The sequence below is a fragment of the Phocoena sinus genome, chromosome 5, assembly GCF_008692025.1.
Source record: "Phocoena sinus isolate mPhoSin1 chromosome 5, mPhoSin1.pri, whole genome shotgun sequence".
Lineage (NCBI taxonomy): Eukaryota > Metazoa > Chordata > Mammalia > Artiodactyla > Phocoenidae > Phocoena > Phocoena sinus.
The window spans coordinates 120,248,953-120,267,951 of record NC_045767.1 but is presented as its reverse complement, the minus strand read 5'-3'; the positions used below and the strand labels follow the sequence as shown (position 1 = coordinate 120,267,951).

The following is an 18,999-nucleotide window of genomic DNA, read 5'->3' as shown; positions in this document are numbered from 1 at the left end:
CCGACCAGGGGTCGAACCTGCGTTCCCGCACTGAAAGGTGGATCCTCTACCACTGGACCACCAGGGAAGTCCCTCCTGTAATTGATTTCTAATCTCATAACGTTGTGGTCAGAAAAGATGTTTTATGCTACATTTTAAAACTAACTTGCTTGGAGAACTGTATAAATTATTACAGTTTTATTGTGGCATCATGCTTTTAGCATTATATCAGTGTATGAACAAGAAAATAAACTAGACATCCACAGATTCCTTTCAGATTTTGGATTCCTTAATTTTAAATGAAGATAACTGTTTTCTTACTTTTACAACTACAACCTTAACAAAGGAATGGATTTTAATCATTCACATTTTAGTGAACGATGGCTGAATTTAAACCAAGCATATGGCCCAATAAAGGTGTTAGTACCTCACAAATGCAACCACGACTGTGATGGATTACAAACAAACATTATCAAAATAGGACTAGAGTGTAGTTAAAAGGGTCAGGTGCCCAAGCTTGAAGTTCACAACTCTAGTTAGAGCCGATGGGCAGAGACTAAGACCAGAAGCTGTCAGCACCAGGACTGGAGCCCTGTGTGTCACCACTCAGGGAGATTGGCTTGAGGGCGGCCTCAGGTTGAGAGAAGAGCTGGGTGAACACACCAAGTGAGTCGAGGTCAGAACAAGAGATGTGCCAGCTACAGAAGCCAACCTTCCAGAATCTTTTTAAAGCTAAATTTTTTCAGATTTGTTTTCCTAAGTTTGAGGAAATAGATTTCAGTATTCCTGCTGGTTTTTTTCTCCCTTTTTACTAACTTTCAGATGAAACCATCACCTGTCCCCTTGGCACCTGTTCTTTTCACTGCACCAGATTGTTTTGTTGGTTACAATTAAAAACTTGAATTTCTCATTGTGTAGAATGAGACTTCTAACCTTTGTCCACCTGGTCAAATTATCTTTTCATCACTTAATTTTTTATATTAAGATTCTGTCTTAAAAAATAGAGCATATATCCTCAGGTTATTCTAACAAAATTTTGGTCCATGCTAAGGAAAATGTCCACTTTTTCCCCACCAGAGTTTAACTGCTCCACAACTATTTGATTCTTCCTCATTCCTCTTTCAATCACAGACAGAGTTCCTATTTAGTTTTTACATTCAGGATTCCATTTCCCATGATATAAAAAGAAACTTTCATGAGGAATTATATAAGTCTGCTTCTAGGCCATATTCCTGGATGGCCTAAGGAAAAAAAATTCTCTTAAAAGATGTCATGAAAACTAAGATACACTTCTACAATATGACCTTGAAATTTTTTTTGAGACTTGTATGTTTGCCGTCATGCACAGCTTTTGTGTAACGTTCTTCATTCTTAACATTTAGTAGGAAAAATCTTTATTACTTCCATTGGAATATTAATGCAGATTCTGAAGCCTAGTGCGTTCATTTTGGGTAATGAATAAAATATTACAAGGTCAATTTGTTACTCTTCAGAGACATATACATATGTCTCTGAACAGACTGTCATGTGCTTTAAAGCTGGTAAAATCATTTATAATCAACACCGTGGAACGTTGGACAAACGTTGGGCTAATTACAATATCTTCAGAAGCTCATAAAAATATTTAGAAACCAACTGTCATGTGAAGATCGTTTTTATTCACTCCCTTAAAATCAGAATATTATGATTAATTATACTGTACTAAATGCCAAAGCCACGTGGAGCTTTATATACCTCAGTCAACAAGAAGTTCTTTTATCTTTGATAAGGAATGATTTAAATTTTATCAAACATTGTGTGCTTACAAGGACTATCTACGGCCTAGAATATTACTCTGAGCATGTTCAGCTAATAGATTTTATTGTTAAAGCTGGATTTTTTTCATTTAGAGAAGTGGCAGTCATGGCAAGTGTCAAGATAATTTTTTAATCCAATCTCCTCACCCAAAAAGCAAACGAATAAAACTTTTCCCTGATTATCTGGTTATTTCTTAATTTTACATTTCACCTGTAAGGATTGAGTTTATGGTAATGAAATAAATAAAATATTGTATTCTAATTACTTTTTGATTTATTTCCCCTCCCAATAAAAATGGGATATTTTTGGAGAGTGCGATTGTGTATCTTTTAAACTTTTAACTATTTACCTTAGTTACTAATAGAGTATTTAGCACATAGTAGGCCTGCATAAATATTTGATAAATTAATGAATAAAGTCAGACTCTAGCCCCAGATAAAGAAACTTATTAAAGAATTAAATATTTCTTCCTCTGATTCTTATCATCTCTATTAGCTTGTAAATTATAGAGATGTTTTTAATAATAAAATCATACTGCCACACTTCGATCAGAAAGTTTATATTCCAGTTCTTTTTCTGTCACAGCAGAACGTCCAAAGGCACACAATTCAGAAGAATTAAGTTAAATAATTATTGGCTCATTATTGATGATTCCCGCATCAAATCAGTGTGGTCACCGTGCTTGCTTAAGTGTGAATGAAGAAAGGAATATCTAACATATGCAGATTACATTTATTGAGAACTTACTATGTGGTAGATGTAATAATGTGTTTTGCTTACATTTCCTAATTTAACCTTCCCAGCAAATTGATAGTATAGATACTACTATCCACATTTTGCAGGACAGAATCTTGAAATTTAGAGTAAAGTGCCCAGTGTCACACAGCTAATAAATAATAGAACTATGATTTGTTCTTAGACTGACTTCAAAATCCATTCTCTGTCCACTGTACCACACAACAAAGTATTAAAGTGATTAGATGTCAGAGTGTCATCATACTTTTAAGCCATCATTGATTTCACCAGTTATTAATATATCATTAGATATAACACATTTTTCCAAAATAAATATGATTGTAAGTGTAAGGAATTCTAGTAAGACACAATTGGTTTTTAGTGTAAATATGTCGAAAGATCCTTTCATTCCTGAGAAAACAGTTACTTTCTACATAGCCTGATTATACAAAATATCGGTTTTACATAATATTTATGAAAGTGCCCAAATCAAAGTTGGCTATTTTTTAAATTTGGAAGCCATTTCCTTCAAGACACTTTTAGGCTTGTGTGTTTGTTTGCACACATGTCATAAAGCTTAAGTTATAACATAAAAATGATTCCATTATGTTTCAACCTCAGTATGTGACACACACACACCCCTACATACTTGCCCATAGACTCTTTATTAAGAGACTGATTTTGAGCTTATAACGTCTAGGCTTGTGAATAGTATAGTGGAAATTTTCACATAATTCCTGAAATCTTTGTAAAACATTCCTGTTATTCAACTAGTAAAAACGTCCTTGATGTGATTTTAAGAGTATTATGGATTTTTTTAATGTATTCTTGATCTACCTTGTGAAATATAGAGGTCAGGCTAACTGAAAACAAAAAATGACCATATCAACAGTGCTTTTAATACCAAAGTATACAAATATCAACTAAATATCAATCAATCTCCCTAGTAAAGTTAAGTGATTTTTTTACATTAGCATTTAATTGAGTCCACAAAGGGGAAAATATAATTTAAATAGAAAATAATATGGAAAAGAATATATATATTCTGTTTATAGATTATATATATATTCTTTGATTTCCACTGGAATCTTGAAAATAAAAATTTCCTTAAGATTTTTATAGTGAGCCTGATGCAGAAGCTCATTTTCTTTTTTTTAATTGAAGTATAGTTGATTTACAATGTCGTGTTCGTTCCTGGTGTACAGAAAAGTAATTTAAAGGGACATTCCAAACGTAGAGCAAATGGACTAGTCATTTCAATTTTATTAAGAACAGAAGCACAAATCATTTGAATAATCACTTGGAGTTCATGGTAACGAAACGTGACCTATGTTAATGCAACCAAGCTCCGTCTCTTTCTCTGTGTGCTTTTGCACAAATCGAGCTCTCACTGGAGTTACTTAGCTTTCTCAGCAAACACCAACATGTTCCACTACTTTAGACCCCATGCCTCCTTCAGAGATTATAAGCAAACACTAGCAGTTTCAGAGGAAAAAAAGCGGGCTTCTATGCTTCTCAGTAATTCTCCCTTCTAAGTGTAGTGGAACTGATTTCAGAAAGACAAACATAAATTCCCTTACTCAGTTTCCTTTTTCTTTTTAAAGATGGAAAATAAACCACTTTAAAATTTCACTGTCTTATATATACTGTATTATAATCCTTGATGTCATTAAGAATATCTTTTGAACTGGTAAAAGATACCAGAAATGTTCAAAAGGAAGCAAAGCTCATGGTTTTTAAAAGAAATAGTTGCCTTCCTTTTCATTCAGGAGTTATTTATTGTAAAAATTTCATAATTATTGCTGTGAATCTTAAAAAAGGTCCATTTAAAAATCTCTTTATTGTAAATGTTATATTGTTCCAGTTACACTTTTAATACTGTGTCATTGAAAAAATTATAGATGGCCCAAATATAATGGCTGAGATATGTAAGGTATTAGCTGACAATTTGGTATGTGTGAAAATGCAGATTTATTAAGATTAATACATATAATTGAAAATTACATTCCTTTTTGTCTTCAGATCCAAGAAGTTAGCAGAAATAATGAGGAAGAAAGTGACTATGAAGAGGATATTACCTCATTTTCTACATGTTCTCCTAGTAAGTGTTCCTATATGTTATGTACATAAACAACATTCGTATTAAGGTATATGTGACTGATAAAAGTAAAACTGAAGAGAGCATAGAAAAGCATGGAGAGCATGGAAAGACATTTAATTAACTGAACGACTTACAGTGTATCATCTGGTAGAGATATGACTACATTATCTTGCTAATTTAAATATTTCTAATAAGTTCAGTGTTTAATAATCAAACCAGCAGTTTTTCCCACCCAAAGAGAATACACAAGTCAGGTTGATATAAATATTCTATTTGACAACTATATTTTTTCAGTTTTTTTTTTAAACAAAGTCACATTCTTTTCAGACCTTGGTTTTCTCAGCTAGGAAATGAGAAGTTTGTATTAGGACTCTCTACGCTCCCTGCTGGCTGTAATAGAATGTAGTTCTATATTCTAGAAAACTAATTGAGAGTCTTCCTCCATGTACATAACGCTACCTATCATGCCTGTTTCCACTGGTATACAGCAGCTTGCTCACCATCTTCACCAGCAAGTCTGATAGCCGTCTCCCACCCAACATTTCCAAATCTGAAAACCCTAACTCCACCACTCCCAAATCTGCTCTACCCGCTGACTTCCCCATCTCAGTAAATGAAGACTCCTTCCTTGTTCAATTCAGTCCAAAAACTTCAGTCACCCTTTTTTACTTTCTGTCCTACCCTGTATCCAATCAGATAATACTGTGGACTGTACCTTTGCAAAACAGCCAGACTTTCCTCACCCTTTCATTGTTACTTATCCTAATCCGTGCTGTCATCTGCTCTCCCCTGGATTATTGCAATAGCCCAGTGGCTCTCAATGAAGCACTATTTTCTGACCCCAACAGAAGATATTCGTCAATGAATGGAGATTTTTTTGGTCATGATTTTGAGAAGGGAATTTTGCTAGAAATTTTTAGAATTTTGCTAAATATCCTGCAGTGCACAGGATGTGCCCCATGAAACACAGGATTATCTTGTCAAAAATGCCAGTGGTATGCCGTTAAGAAACCCTGCAATAGCTTCCTCCCAATTTGCCCCTAATATTCTATGCTTCCAAAAGGAACTAATCACTCTTCTGCTCCAAATTCTCCAGTACCTTCCCATGGTACTTGTAATCCTTATCATCGCCTATAAGGCCCTAGATAATCTTGATGGTCCCATCTCTGACCACTCTCTCGCTTGTTCACAGCCAAAGTGACACCTCACACATCAAGCAGGCTCTTGCCTCAGGTCATCTGCACTTTGAACAGTTCGCAGATGACGCTCCATTAAACGTTCCTGACCACCAGTTTTTCAAATGATGGGCTGACCAGCAAAGCAAATAACATTAAACACAATGCCTTAACTAGCATACTTTGGCAAAATCGGTAAACTCTTCAAACACTATTGCAGAACACAAAATTATGCTAAATATTAATGTAATAAATTGATGCACTCTTTTAAAGTTATACATTTTATTATCTTTTTAATGACTTAATGATTTGTTATAATTTTTAATGATAATGAAAGTGATGATAAAGGCCATCGTTGATAATGACCATATATTTATCATGCCACGTAATCCTCTGAAGTACTACCTATGAGAAGAAGACATTATTTCAGTTATTGGTACAGCACAACCCCATTTCTACAGACAGTTTGGACCTGGAACTGTCTCATATACGAAACTCTGTGCGACTGGACTCAAGCCTCTGACTCTTGCGTTGGAGTGAGGGTGAAGCATAGAACACCCTAAGTCAGCAGATTTCCATTGGTATCACCACTGCTATGAAGCTTGCTAAAACTCACTGACCAACCACATCTGACTCTCCAGGGCTGTATTCCAGGTTTAGGCGTATTTGACAAGGACCAAGGAGACTCTGTTGCTTGCTTGGGCAGTGTTTATGTAAAATATAAACACCGAATACATAAACATAAGAGTGGCTACAAGTAATTGCCTGTAGCATGAATGTAGTTCTAAGCTGATGATCGATTTTCCCAGACTGAAATAGCGAATCCCCTTTGCAAGCATCAGCAATGATTTCTTTTCAGCCACTCCATCATTTACTCCATCAATATTTCTAGAGACTTCTGTGTTTCAGGCTGTGTTTGGGGTTACAGCCAGAAAGCTGAATGAGGTCTGGGCAGAGATCTGTGCAAGAATGAAAGTCCACCTGCTCTACCCAGGCTGGTAATTAAAGAATCTTGGTTTGCAGTTCTAACACTGGCAGCTAGACGTTTCTTCTTTCTCACATGAGCGAAAGAGAGAAATTAAAAATAAAATTCACGTAGAAATATGTAGTACTGTCATGGGCATGATTTTCCCACATGACTAACTTTTCTCTCATTGCTGAAGAATGTCTACAGTGTAACTCTTCAACTAAAAATGATTCCTCTTTGTACTCTGCCATTTGTCTTCTTTAGCTATATTTTAGTTTAGCGACACTTTAAAACAACAATTACTTGCTTTTCTGTCGCACTCATGACAGCAATTCACATTTTCCCTCCAATACAGAGATTCCAAAGTTCATTTTAACTTTGTATGATTACTTTATTTAGAGCACAATTTCTATAAAGAAAATATAAAGAAAAAGGTTTTAAGATTTAAAGTTATTGCGTTATAATATATTTTTTCTATTTTCTCCCTGAGTGGTTAGAGAGCATTTTACTATGTACAGTATAAACACAAATAATGGAATCATGATTCTTAGAATGGAGGAAATGTGACTGAATCATTTGGTTACGTTTCAGGACAGAAAAGATTTTTTGGTGAGAGAACTGAGCCTTAAAAATATTTACTTACTATTGGTGATTTGGATGCCTTCCCCATCAAAAAATATTAACACTTTTCTCAAGTAATATTTTCAAGAATTAAGATGTCATCTGGTGATAAATATGTTAAAATAATAACTAAATAAAAACCACAGATTCATTTCATTGCATTATTTACAGGCAAGTTAAGATTTTTGTTCCTTGCCTTTACCTTTTCCATCACTTACTTATTACTTATTAGGTTAGTTATATTGTTTTCTAATAAAAATATGGTAATGCAGTCATATATTGAATCTGGTTAAATAATAACTCTAGAGAGTCAGAATATTTTTCTATACATGTAGTATCCGAATATTATTTATCATTATGTGTATGAGAGTGTCATAAACTGAGGTAGCAAGATATAATGGAGCTTTCTTTGGTAAATATTATAAAAGCCCAAGAATGACTATTCACCAAAATTACGCATTTGTCAGCTTTCCCCTGTATCAGATCATAAAAGTTTAATTAACATTACCACCACTTCTGTACGAAGTTAGAAAATATGAAATGCCTCCAGATGGTGTGTTTACATGAAATCATACAATCTTCATCATAAGCAGCCATACAGAGCCCAGTTCTCCATCATGAAAGCTGGCGGCCGTACAGGCAGAGGGCGGAAGGAGCAGAGGTGAATGAAACGGCAGAGGAAGAAAAAGAGCATGAATCAGGCACGGAGACCAAGCACCGCCCACCAGAGGTTGACAGTGGGAGTGAGAACCAGTATGATGACTTGTACACGTTCATTCCTGGAGACAACCCAGAAAATAATTCCCGAGGGCCCCTCGTGAGCAGCAGACCACCTCTCCCTCCACCGCGACCTGTAACAGCTGCCTTCCCACTGGAAAAACCTCACTTCACATTACAAGGTAAGGTTAAGGTTAAAACAACAACTACAAAACTTTGACACGCTTACATAGCATATAGTGGCGAAGCCATACAAAGATCAACTTTTAAAACCCAGAGAAGATTTCCTCCTGTTCTTTAACAACTAGGGCCTCAGAAATCAGGTAAGAGATACCTCCCACTAACTCCCTTCCTCCCTTCCTTCCTTCTTTCCTCCTTTCCTCTCTCTCTGCCCCCCACCCTCCACTATTCCTCGCTCCCATTCTTCCTCCCTCCCTCTCTCTTTTTCTTTCTTTTTTCTTCCAGGAAAAAAGTCTCATTACAAAACTTTCTGTAAGTAAAGAAATAAAACTTGGAAGGAGTCTGTAATTCTTCACATAAAACGAACCTCAAGCATCATGTGGAAAAGTAAGCAACAACTTAGCTTTTACAAACTACTCTCAAAGGGCTTCCCTGGTGGCGCAGTGGTTGAGAGTCCGCCTGCCGATGCAGGGGACACGGGTTCGTGCCCCGGTCCGGGAAGATCCCACATGCCGCGGAGCGGCTGGGCCCGTGAGCCATGTCCGCGGAGCCTGAGCGTCCGGAGCCTGTGCTCCGCAACGGGAGAGGCCACAACAGTGAGAGGCCCGCGTACCGCAAAAAATAAAACACCTCTCAGTTTTCTGACAAAAGAGAAAGGCTAATGTGTTACAGATTTGAAAACGACCTTGGACACTTCACTCAGTTGGTAGCTGCAGGGGAAGCAAGTGGTAAAGGGTCTATCACACGCTGCCTTGAGACCAAAGTCAAAAAAATCTGTCTTGCTAAAGGGGAAGAACAACCGTTAAATGGCTGTGACAGCATTTCTTCCCAGATGCAGGAACTAAGGTGTGTCATGGGGGTGGGGGGGGGGGGGGGGTTGGGGGTGGAGGGCAGGAAACTATCCAGAGGAGCTTCCATATGAGGCTTATCTGCCTGGAATGTTCAACAGCCCAACGGACTTCCATGCTCACTCCTAGAGCCACCAATTACCACCCACTTTATTGATCACTATTTCATGTTTACTTTCCAAATTCATAAAATGGTCTTACAAAGAAAATTTAATAAGAAGGATGAAAGAAATATCTATTATTAAAACCCCATTTGTCACTCTAGTTGTCAAGTCCTAAAAGGCTATATGAAGTCTATAAAGACTGTTTTAAAAGTGAACTTTGAAGCTATGAAGTTTAGCATTTGTGTCCTTGAAGGCCTTATCTCTATAAAAGTTCAAGCTGATTAACGTGAAACTTTGCTAAGATTATGCACTATATTTAGAGATGGAAAGTACTGCTTAATGGAAAGTATGGGAAGCCTAATGGTACTTCTCTGATTCATTCGCTCATTCAGCAAACATTTATTGATCACCTACTGTGCCAGGCTCTTACAGACTGTTGAGATAGATCAAGGAAGTAGGGTTAGCAATACCGGGAGGGAGGGAGAGATGTAGTTTCGTAGTCCACTGACAACAAAATTCTAGTATATTTTTCTCACTTTTACAGATGTGGATAATTTTATCTAATTATTAAAATTAATTATTAAGAAAGCAAAATTGTCTTATATCACGTTAAAGCTCTTAAAGGAGCTAATATTAAATCATATTTTTTCTAATGTCAGTTTCCACATATGGTATGTTGGTTAGGAGGTCTAAAATTACTCCACAGAGAGTAATTTTCACCAGATATCTAGGACCAGAAGTATAATGTTGGCTAATACATCTTCTGAAAAGTACCAAATATAAAAGGCAAAATAATACAAAAACCCTTCCCTTTTATTTAAAAACTGTATTTTTACATTTTCAATTCAGCATTACTTTTAATATCATTTTTTTTCATAGTGCTAATATTGGAAGTAAATGGAAAGTAAAATACCAATCTTTTTTCTTAAAATTCTTTGATTAAGTTCTTTGAAAGTAAGACTGGAAGCTACCACTTATTTTTTGCCAGAGACTTTGTTTGGGTTCTTTGACTTTAGCTAGTGATACCTTCAGGAATTGTTCTTTAAGAGTACCTTCCATATGCCCTCAAGTAACTGAAAAAGAGGGGCCACCTCATCAATCCCCTAAGCATCAAATTCCTTATGATGGATTTATGGACATAGTCATTGGAGAAAACAATAACATAGAACATTACAGAACACTTTTCAGTTTATAAAGAACATCCAGTCTCTTTTTATCTTCGCAACAAACTTTCAAGGCAACAATCATTATAATGTTCTTTTGACTAAGACCCAAGACCCTAGGGCCCGTAATTAGAATGTGTCAAATAATTCCATGAACAGGTTTCCTGGGATTTTGGGATTCTTATCTTTCTTACACCTTCTTTCCCAATTATTTCAAAAATTGGAATTATAGGAATGATATATTTTAATCGTTATTCATTAATGTACAACCTGAGTTGAGAAAACTCAGGTCCAACTCCAACATGAAAAGTACAATCTCATACATTGGGAAATGAAAAGTGAAATGTATTATTTCTAGTGCAAGCCCAACTTTAGAAAGAGTTGGGGAAGGAGGTGGGTGGAGGAACAAAGAGAGTTAACAGCTCAGGAAATCAGTTCATAAAAGTAAGATAGTTGACACATTCCACTAAAAATGAAACACTGTGCAAGTGTTTCCCACACACTTAATCTAGTTTCACCTGGGATGCTGTCAGTGAAACAGAAATCATGAAGTCAGAATCTCAAAACCATATTATTCATAAGGAAAAAGGCAAGTCGTAGAGATTTTAAAGTTAGTGCCAGGCATGTTGGCGTTCATACTTCTTGGGTTAAACTAACTGAAACAAGCTAAGGCTCTGTTGAGAGATGATCTTGGACTCTCCTCTGGTCTCTCCTCATAAGCCTACCCAAAACAATTGCTGAATCTTCTTAGAATAATATCCTTTTATTCTGCTCTAACAGCTTGTCTTTCTCCCTATCTCCTAAGTTTTTCCACTAAAATATCCATTAAGTAAACTAAAGTTTTTGGTCAGATTCTCACCAAAGAGAAGGGAGACTAGTTCTCCTTTAGTTCACGTGCATGAATCTCAGAACAACACAGAAAATTAATGACTTTTCAGTCAATAACTGAAATCCTTTCCATTTTTATTGTTCTCAATAATACTTTAAGCAAAACACTTGTCAAAAGGGCACATTTTAAAAAAAATTCTCATTGGTCCGGCAGAGAGAGCCATCCAAATTCTCTTCAACTTACTTATTGACACAGTATACAATATCTTTGTCTTCTAAATAAACTGCTGCTAGAATACTTTAATACATTCCTATAAAAATATGTAAAGATATTTTTGAATATAAAAAACATGAAAGACTGTTCTTTTCATATGAATTAATCTTCAAGCCATTGATTTTCCATGCCATCTTTTATGTCATGAACCCTACTTTCAGTGTCCCTTATCAAAGAGTGAGGTATAAGTTGGCTTATAGAAAGCAAGAGAGCCAGAGTGAGACACAGTGTAAGAAACCAAACAATGGTGGTTTTGGCTATTCCCCTCTGTCATTTTCAGAGAAATTGAATTTTAGGCAAAATACCCAGTTTAATCCCTATAAAAGGTAATATGACTTCAAATTTAAAAATAAAAAATCTGAGAGCATTATGCTTGAAAAACACAAGCTTTCAAAACATTTGGAATTTGAGGCTTAGTTTTATAATTTGATTTCCTGATATTAAATCATTCATAAACTATGTGGAAAATATTTATATGCTTATTTATATATTTTCAAAGAAATCCAGGTCTTTAACAAACTTTTTCTGACAAATCAACAGTTACAAACTGCCGGAGGATATGTTAGTAAATTACATGGTTCACTTTTCTCTTTTTGGAATTTATAGGATAATATATAAATTGTTTGGGGGTGTGGTTCAAGCAGGTGACAGATGGACACCAGTAATGCTTAAGGTATGAGTAACCACCATCTAAATGTTTCATAAGCAGGGAAAACGTCGGAAGGCCAAATGGGAAGAAGTCAAAGCTGGTGTGATTCCAGTGCAAGACATGAAACAGGAGGTGAACCCAGAGGAGAAGAAGAACAGAAAGAAGATGAGGAAGACCAGCAAGAGGAGGAAGACCCGTACACTTTTGCTGAGATTGATGACAATGAATATGACACGATACTGGCCAAGAGGAGTACAAAGAAAAAACTTGGAAGCCGGTCATTCATTCTGAACAGACCTCCTGCTCCCACACCACGACCCACAAACATCCCTCCAAAAGAGGAAACTACGCCTTATATAGCGCAAGGTAATTTGTTTTGCTGCTGCTGTTACTGTTTGTGTGTTTTTTGGGGGGTGGCCTCTTTTTGGGTGGGATCTAAAGCCCAAAAGATGAAAAGCATCTTTTCGAGTCACAGGTAAGCTGTATTGGACCATTTTTAAATTTAAAAACACAATGAATAAAGAAAATAAGAACAATATGTAGGGCTCTGGTTTGTAATTGTTGATTAAGGAGGATAATTTTGACAAACCATCCAAAGAGCATGAAACCATAATATGTGTGGGGAAATACTGTTTGATGCTTCTTCCATAATTCTGTAAGAGGGAAGCTCAGCACCTGTGAATAATGTGCAACACACGAAGAGAAGGTAGGTACGTTCCTTTTTGCCCCTCATTCCATTTAAGATAACTTTAAAAACCTAAACAGTTTTGAGTACTAGAATCTTAGATATGCAACCCCAGTTCCTCCGATAATTGCACTTCACCCCAATGATTAAGATTCACTTCATCTATGATAGAATTTCTACTTCATTTTAGACTTCAATTCTCCTTTCTCATCTCAGTTAAATCTAAATAAAAAAATAGCAAATCCCTAGAGCTTTTTTATATCTGTAACCCCAGCAGGATATACTGACTTGGCTGTTCTTTCCTAACACTCCTGTACTCTCTGGTTTGGTGCACTCCATGAGCTCCTAGTGTCTAAGACATGAATTTTATTCATCAGTATCACAGGCACATGCACTGAGTGTCTTTGGGGGTTAAGGTACCATCCTAGAGACTGAGGATGTGGAATAAAACAATGTCTGCATCCTTGAGGAGTTCTAGGCAACAGCTATGCAAATAAATATACAGTACAATTTGACCCTTTATTAGAGATTTTTGAACAAAATGTTTGGAATCAAACAAATTTTGGGGTGACAACTAAAGCTGAGAGGCAATATATTATACATTCAAATAGCCTAAACCGGGTACCCAGAGTATTTAAATATACACCACAAATCCACTCAAAAAGAACACAGTTACTCATCTGTGCTTAACATGTTCAAAAGAAACCATTCTATTGTTTAAGTGGTATGTGTTGAGAGGTTTGTATAAGAAAATTTAGCAAGTTTTTTACCAATGTACTAGATACCTACTTAACAGGGATCTACTGCTGATAGCATTCAAGACAGTATTATAAAAAAGGAAACAGGGGCTTCCCTGGTGGCGCAGTGGTTGGGAATCCGCCTGCCAATGCAGAGGACACGGGTTCGAGCCCTGGTCTGGGAGGATCCCACATGCCGCAGAGCGGCTGGCCCCGTGAGTCACAATTACTGAGCCTGCGCGTCTGGAGCCTGTGCTCCGCAATGGGAGAGGCCACGATAGTGAGAGGCCCGCGCACTGCGATGAGGAGTGGCCCCCGCTTGCCGCAATTAGGGAAAGCCCTCGCAGAGAAACGAAGAGCCAACACAGCCAAAAATAAATAAATAAATAAATAATTTAAAAAAAAAAAAAAAAAAAAGGAAACAATAACAAATTAATAAAGGTTTCAGCTAAAATAAAGTGTCAGCTGGAACAATTATCTAGATTATTAAGGGAGGGAATAAGCTGTAATTAGAACTTCTCAGATTGTCTACCATAGTGGCTCTAGGATATTACAGTCAGGCCTTCATATCCGTGGATTCCACATCTGAGGATTCAACCAACTGCACATAGAAAATATTCAATAAAAGAAAATTCCAGAAAGTACCACAAAGCAAATCTCCCTCCAGGGCAACTGCTTACATAACATTTATATTGTATTTACAACTATTTTTATAGCATTTACATTGCATTAAGTATTATAGGTAATCTAGAGTGACTTAAAGTATACGAGAGGATGTGCAGAGGTTATCGGCAAATACTATACCATTTTAGAAAAGAGACTTGAGCATCTGCAGATTTTGGTATGGGGGAGGGAGGTCCTGGAACCATTTCCTTGCGGATGCCAAGGACAACTGTACTAGCTCTGTGACAAGGTTACTAAATCCCAATAAATAATTTTGAAGAGGGAAGTTAGATATATAACTCAATAACAGAATTTAGTTATATTCTGGAAATTTTTGAAGAGGTACATCATCTTCTGTATCTCAATCCCTAGGGAGTTCTCAGGACCACAATAGAGAGTCCCATGTTGCATTTCTCTGCTTTTTGCTCTTCATCTTGTCATCCTTCTATCAACTGTCCTATTCTTATTTTCCATGAGAGCATTCTTGTTTTCCATTTGTTCTTGTTCTATATCATTCTTTTCTCTTTCTTTAGTTGTGGTGCAGGCAATGAAGTTCAATATCTTTGTCATGGCTTTTGTTTCATTTTGCTTTGAGTTTTTAAATTTCTGCGATTTTAATTTTTCTTTAGTTCTCATATTGTCTGTATTATCTTTGCTTGTTGTTTGTTTGTTTCGTCTGGAATGCTGGATACCCCCATAAAATATCTGACTAGTCTTAGCGATGCTTTCATGTTTAAGAATGAAGCACCAAAAATCTGAATGAAAACTCTACTTGCTAACTTGTGGACTGCACTGTAGGGTAATGAGGTAACCAGCTTTTTCACTGAATTACCCCAAAGTGTTAGTTTAGATAGATCTACTCTCTACGTTTTTCAATATTTCTAGAATAAATTCCAACTTACTCTAACCTACATTTATATACCTGGTTGCCAGCACACTGATATCAGAGTGTGGGAAAAAGACTGGGAACTTTCACCACTCAGAGTGCACTGTTTAACTTGTTCTCCCTGTGTTCAGTCCAGTGTATAACTCCTTCCACCCACTGTGCCTTGTGTGCCATGGTCAGAACTACTTCTATTCAATTTCTCCAAGAACAAACTGTCCATCATAGGTGATTGCCTCGTTTCATTAGAGAAGGAATTAGGGACAAGGACTGCTTTAGGCTGTCAACCAAGCCCCATATTAAATAAGAGAATTGAGATGGTTTTCCTCCTCATTCATATATTTATTAATTACATAAAGATTTATTGAGTACCAAATGATAAAGTTTTTCTGTGGGTTAATTATGTAAATCCCCTACATAACAGTGGTACAATTTGTCATTTATATACACACACACACACACACACACACACACACACACACACAGACTTTAAAGAATCTTAGAAATCTTGAGTTTCTAAGAACTTTTAAAGGCTATTTATCTCATCCCAAGCGCAACACCCTTCAACATTTACAAGAAATCCTTCATTCAATTACAGTCTAATTTGTTCTCACAACATTTGTGTTACATGCAGACAGGAATCCGTGTTACATTCTGTGATTGTGTTTTTGTTTTTGTTTTGCACCTAAGTATATAAAAGCACGTATGGTTATTTTCTCCATATTTCAGATTAGTAGCAAAGACTGAACTGTAAATGAGGTCATCAGAGTCCCTTTCCATTATTTCTTCCTTTTCTCTTTCACTGGAATATACTTGCTTGCTTCTTCCTTTTATGCTATTGATTGTTGATCGTTCTGTGCTCACATTAGGAAAACATTACCTCATCAGCCAATTCTTTTGTGATGTTCTTTGCATTTCACAGGGTAAATGTCTTTCATCACGGCTTCCTTTTTTCTTTCCTAGCTCAGGCAAATCTATTAAATATAATATACACCATTTCCCAGAAAGCCATGCATTCAATTAGAAGAACATTAATTTACCGTAATTCTTGCCAGAGCACAGAAGTTGTAGCAGAATGCTGGCACATCCAGGGTGTGTTATTGTAGTAGCCAGAAGAGAAGGATGTGGAGTAGGGGATGGAAAAAGAATGCAGGATGCATAATCCCAACTTACTATTTCAGAAACTCAAGAAAGTTATAGCAAAGTGACTAGGCAAATAAACCAGAGAGATACAGGAAAATCATGTTGGCTTTTGGGAGATAATGGGATATAGATAGATAGATATACACACACATATATATACTGCATTACATACATATATATATGTAATTATATATATATATATATATATATATATATATATATATATATATAGGTTTCTACCCTCAGTTCCTGACACAGAGCTCCTGAAACCCTTGTAATTTCCTGGGTGGTAGGAGTGTTTTTGTTCTAATGAGGCGGCTCTGAGTGGACTCCTGCATGGCTCCTGGAGGGGGGTTAGTATGGGGAAGTCCAAGCAGTGATTAGAAGCTTGGAATTTTCAGCCCTAACCCTATTCTCTAGAGAAGGGCGAAGGGCTAAAAATGGAGTTAATGATCAATCATGCCTATGTGAGGAAACCTCAATAAAACCCTGATATTCGGGGTTTCCAGGAGCTTCCAGGTTGGCAAACAGGTCCACATAGGAAGGGTGACACACCCAAGCTCCATGGGTACAGACTTACCTGTACTGGGGACTCCCAGACCTTGCCCTATACATCTCTTTATCTGGCTGTTCATCTGTATCCTTTATCATATTCTTTAAAATAAGTATTTCCCTGAGTCCTATGAGCTGCTCTAGCAAATTAATCAAACCTGAGGAGGGGGTTGTGAGAATCTCCAATTTGTAACCAAATCAGACAGAAATTGTGGGTAACCTGGGAATCTACCAGTTGGGATTGGCATCTGAAATAGAGAGGAAGCAGGCTTGTGGGACTGAGCTCTTAGTCTGTGGGATCTGACACTACCTCTGAGTAGATATTCTCAGAATTGAATTCAATTGTAGGATATCCAAATAGTGTTGAAGGGCTGCTTGGTGGGGGAAAATCCGCACACGTTTGATGACCAGAAGTGTCTGAAATGAAGTGTGACAGTAGAGGAGACACACGGGAAAGAAAGGCCCAGGAGGAAAAGTGGGTTTTCCCAATGCTGCTATACAAGGAGGATTCAGATTCACTGATATTACCTAAGTAAATAACTTCATATATCTGAGATGCAAATTCCTCATTGTAAGTTGGGAATAGAAATAACATATACTTTAAGGATTGTTGTAATCTTTAAGTGAGATAAAATTAACAAGTACTCAGCACAGTACTTGGTATGTGATATACACTCAATAGATAATAATTAAAAGCAATTCTACTTTGTCTTTCCTCAGTTTCTGGGCAGACGGTGACTTTGATTAACGTTAAATTCTAGAAGAAGTGTGTGCTTCCTGGATTCTGGAGAGTTAGAAGTTAAGGAAACAATTACAGATGGAATTGGGGTCAGGATATCCTTTCCTCTAAAGGAACAAGTTGGCTTAGTCTACTCCTTATGATAATAATTATTAGGCAACTTTCATGATAATTTCTAATTCATGAAATAATCCTGCGTAGTTGGCATTAATAGGCTTATTTTAGAGATACGGAGGGAATTCCCTGGTGGTCCAGTGGTTAGGACTCTGTGCTTTCACTGCCGAGGGCCCTGGGTGGGGAACAAAGATCCCACAAGCTGCACGGCGTGGCTGGGGAAAAAAAAAAAAAAAAAGAGGTACTTTTCCTAAAAAGCAAGGTATACAATAAATAAATAAATTTAAAATAGAGATACGGAAACTGATGTTCAGTGAGTTTCAGCGTCTTGCCCATGATGATAAAACTAGGAAGGGGAAGATGTGTGATTTAGACCCGACCCAGCTCAATCTGGCTACCACGTTTGTACACATGGTAGGACCAATTTTCTTTCTTGATGTATTTATTTCTGGGTCATTAGTTAATATTTATTTCTTCCTTCTGACCCATAAGATCCATAAAAGAAGAGACCAATCATTTGTTTTTGCCTTTCAAAACCTCATCTGTTTTTGTATCCTTGGTGCCAAGCTCAGTGCTGAACTCATAGCAGAAACCATAAATATTTGATGAATATTAATTGAATGAGTACAAGGACAAATAAATGATAAAAGTAACAAGAACTACATCAATGTGGGTAGGAGACTTCACTAACACTACAGAGGTTGGTCAGAAGAATATATCAACCTAGTAATTCCTAAATTTCCCCTTCTTTAAAAAAATTTTTATTTATGTATTTATTATTTTTGGCTGTGTTGGGTCTTCGTTTCTGTGTGAGGGCTTTCTCTAGTTGCGGCGAGTGGGGGCCACTCTTCATCGCGGCGCGCAGGCCTCTCACTGTCGTGGCCTCTCTTGTTGCAGAGCACAGACTCCAGACGCGCAGGCTCAGTAGTTGTGGCTCACGGGTCTAGTTGCAACGCGGCATGTGGGATCTTCCCAGACCAGGGCTCGAACCCGTGTCCCCTGCATTGGCAGGCAGATTCTCAACCACTGCGTCACCAGGGAAGCCCTCCCCTCCTTTAAACCATCTAAGTACTCCTAATGAAGAGGGAATCCTGTACCTAAGGGGACAAAGTTCTAGGATATTCACTTATAGCTAAGCATTCTAACTGCTTTCACACAGCATAATGTATCAGAGAGAATCTCTATTTCCACCATCACCACCATCTCCTATCCCCAGAAATGTAACTTATTAATACAAAATTGAACCCGTGGTTCATTTTATTAAGAGATATGTTTCTGGATTTTTTATTCCATTCTTGTTATACTAAACCTAATTTTATGTTAATAACAGTGAAAAGGATAACTC

The 18,999-nt window shown here is 36.9% G+C and overlaps 1 protein-coding gene across 1 annotated transcript in view; it reads left to right on the top strand.

The window, feature by feature from the left end:
- Positions 1 to 18,999, top strand: part of BANK1 (B cell scaffold protein with ankyrin repeats 1) — a 310,241-nt gene that overhangs the window by 266,882 nt on the left and 24,360 nt on the right. Inside the window, 3 exon segments of the mRNA XM_032632810.1 lie at positions 4,534 to 4,612; positions 7,966 to 8,274; positions 12,199 to 12,504. Of these exon segments, the coding sequence (XP_032488701.1) occupies positions 4,534 to 4,612; positions 7,966 to 8,274; positions 12,199 to 12,504 (694 nt within the window).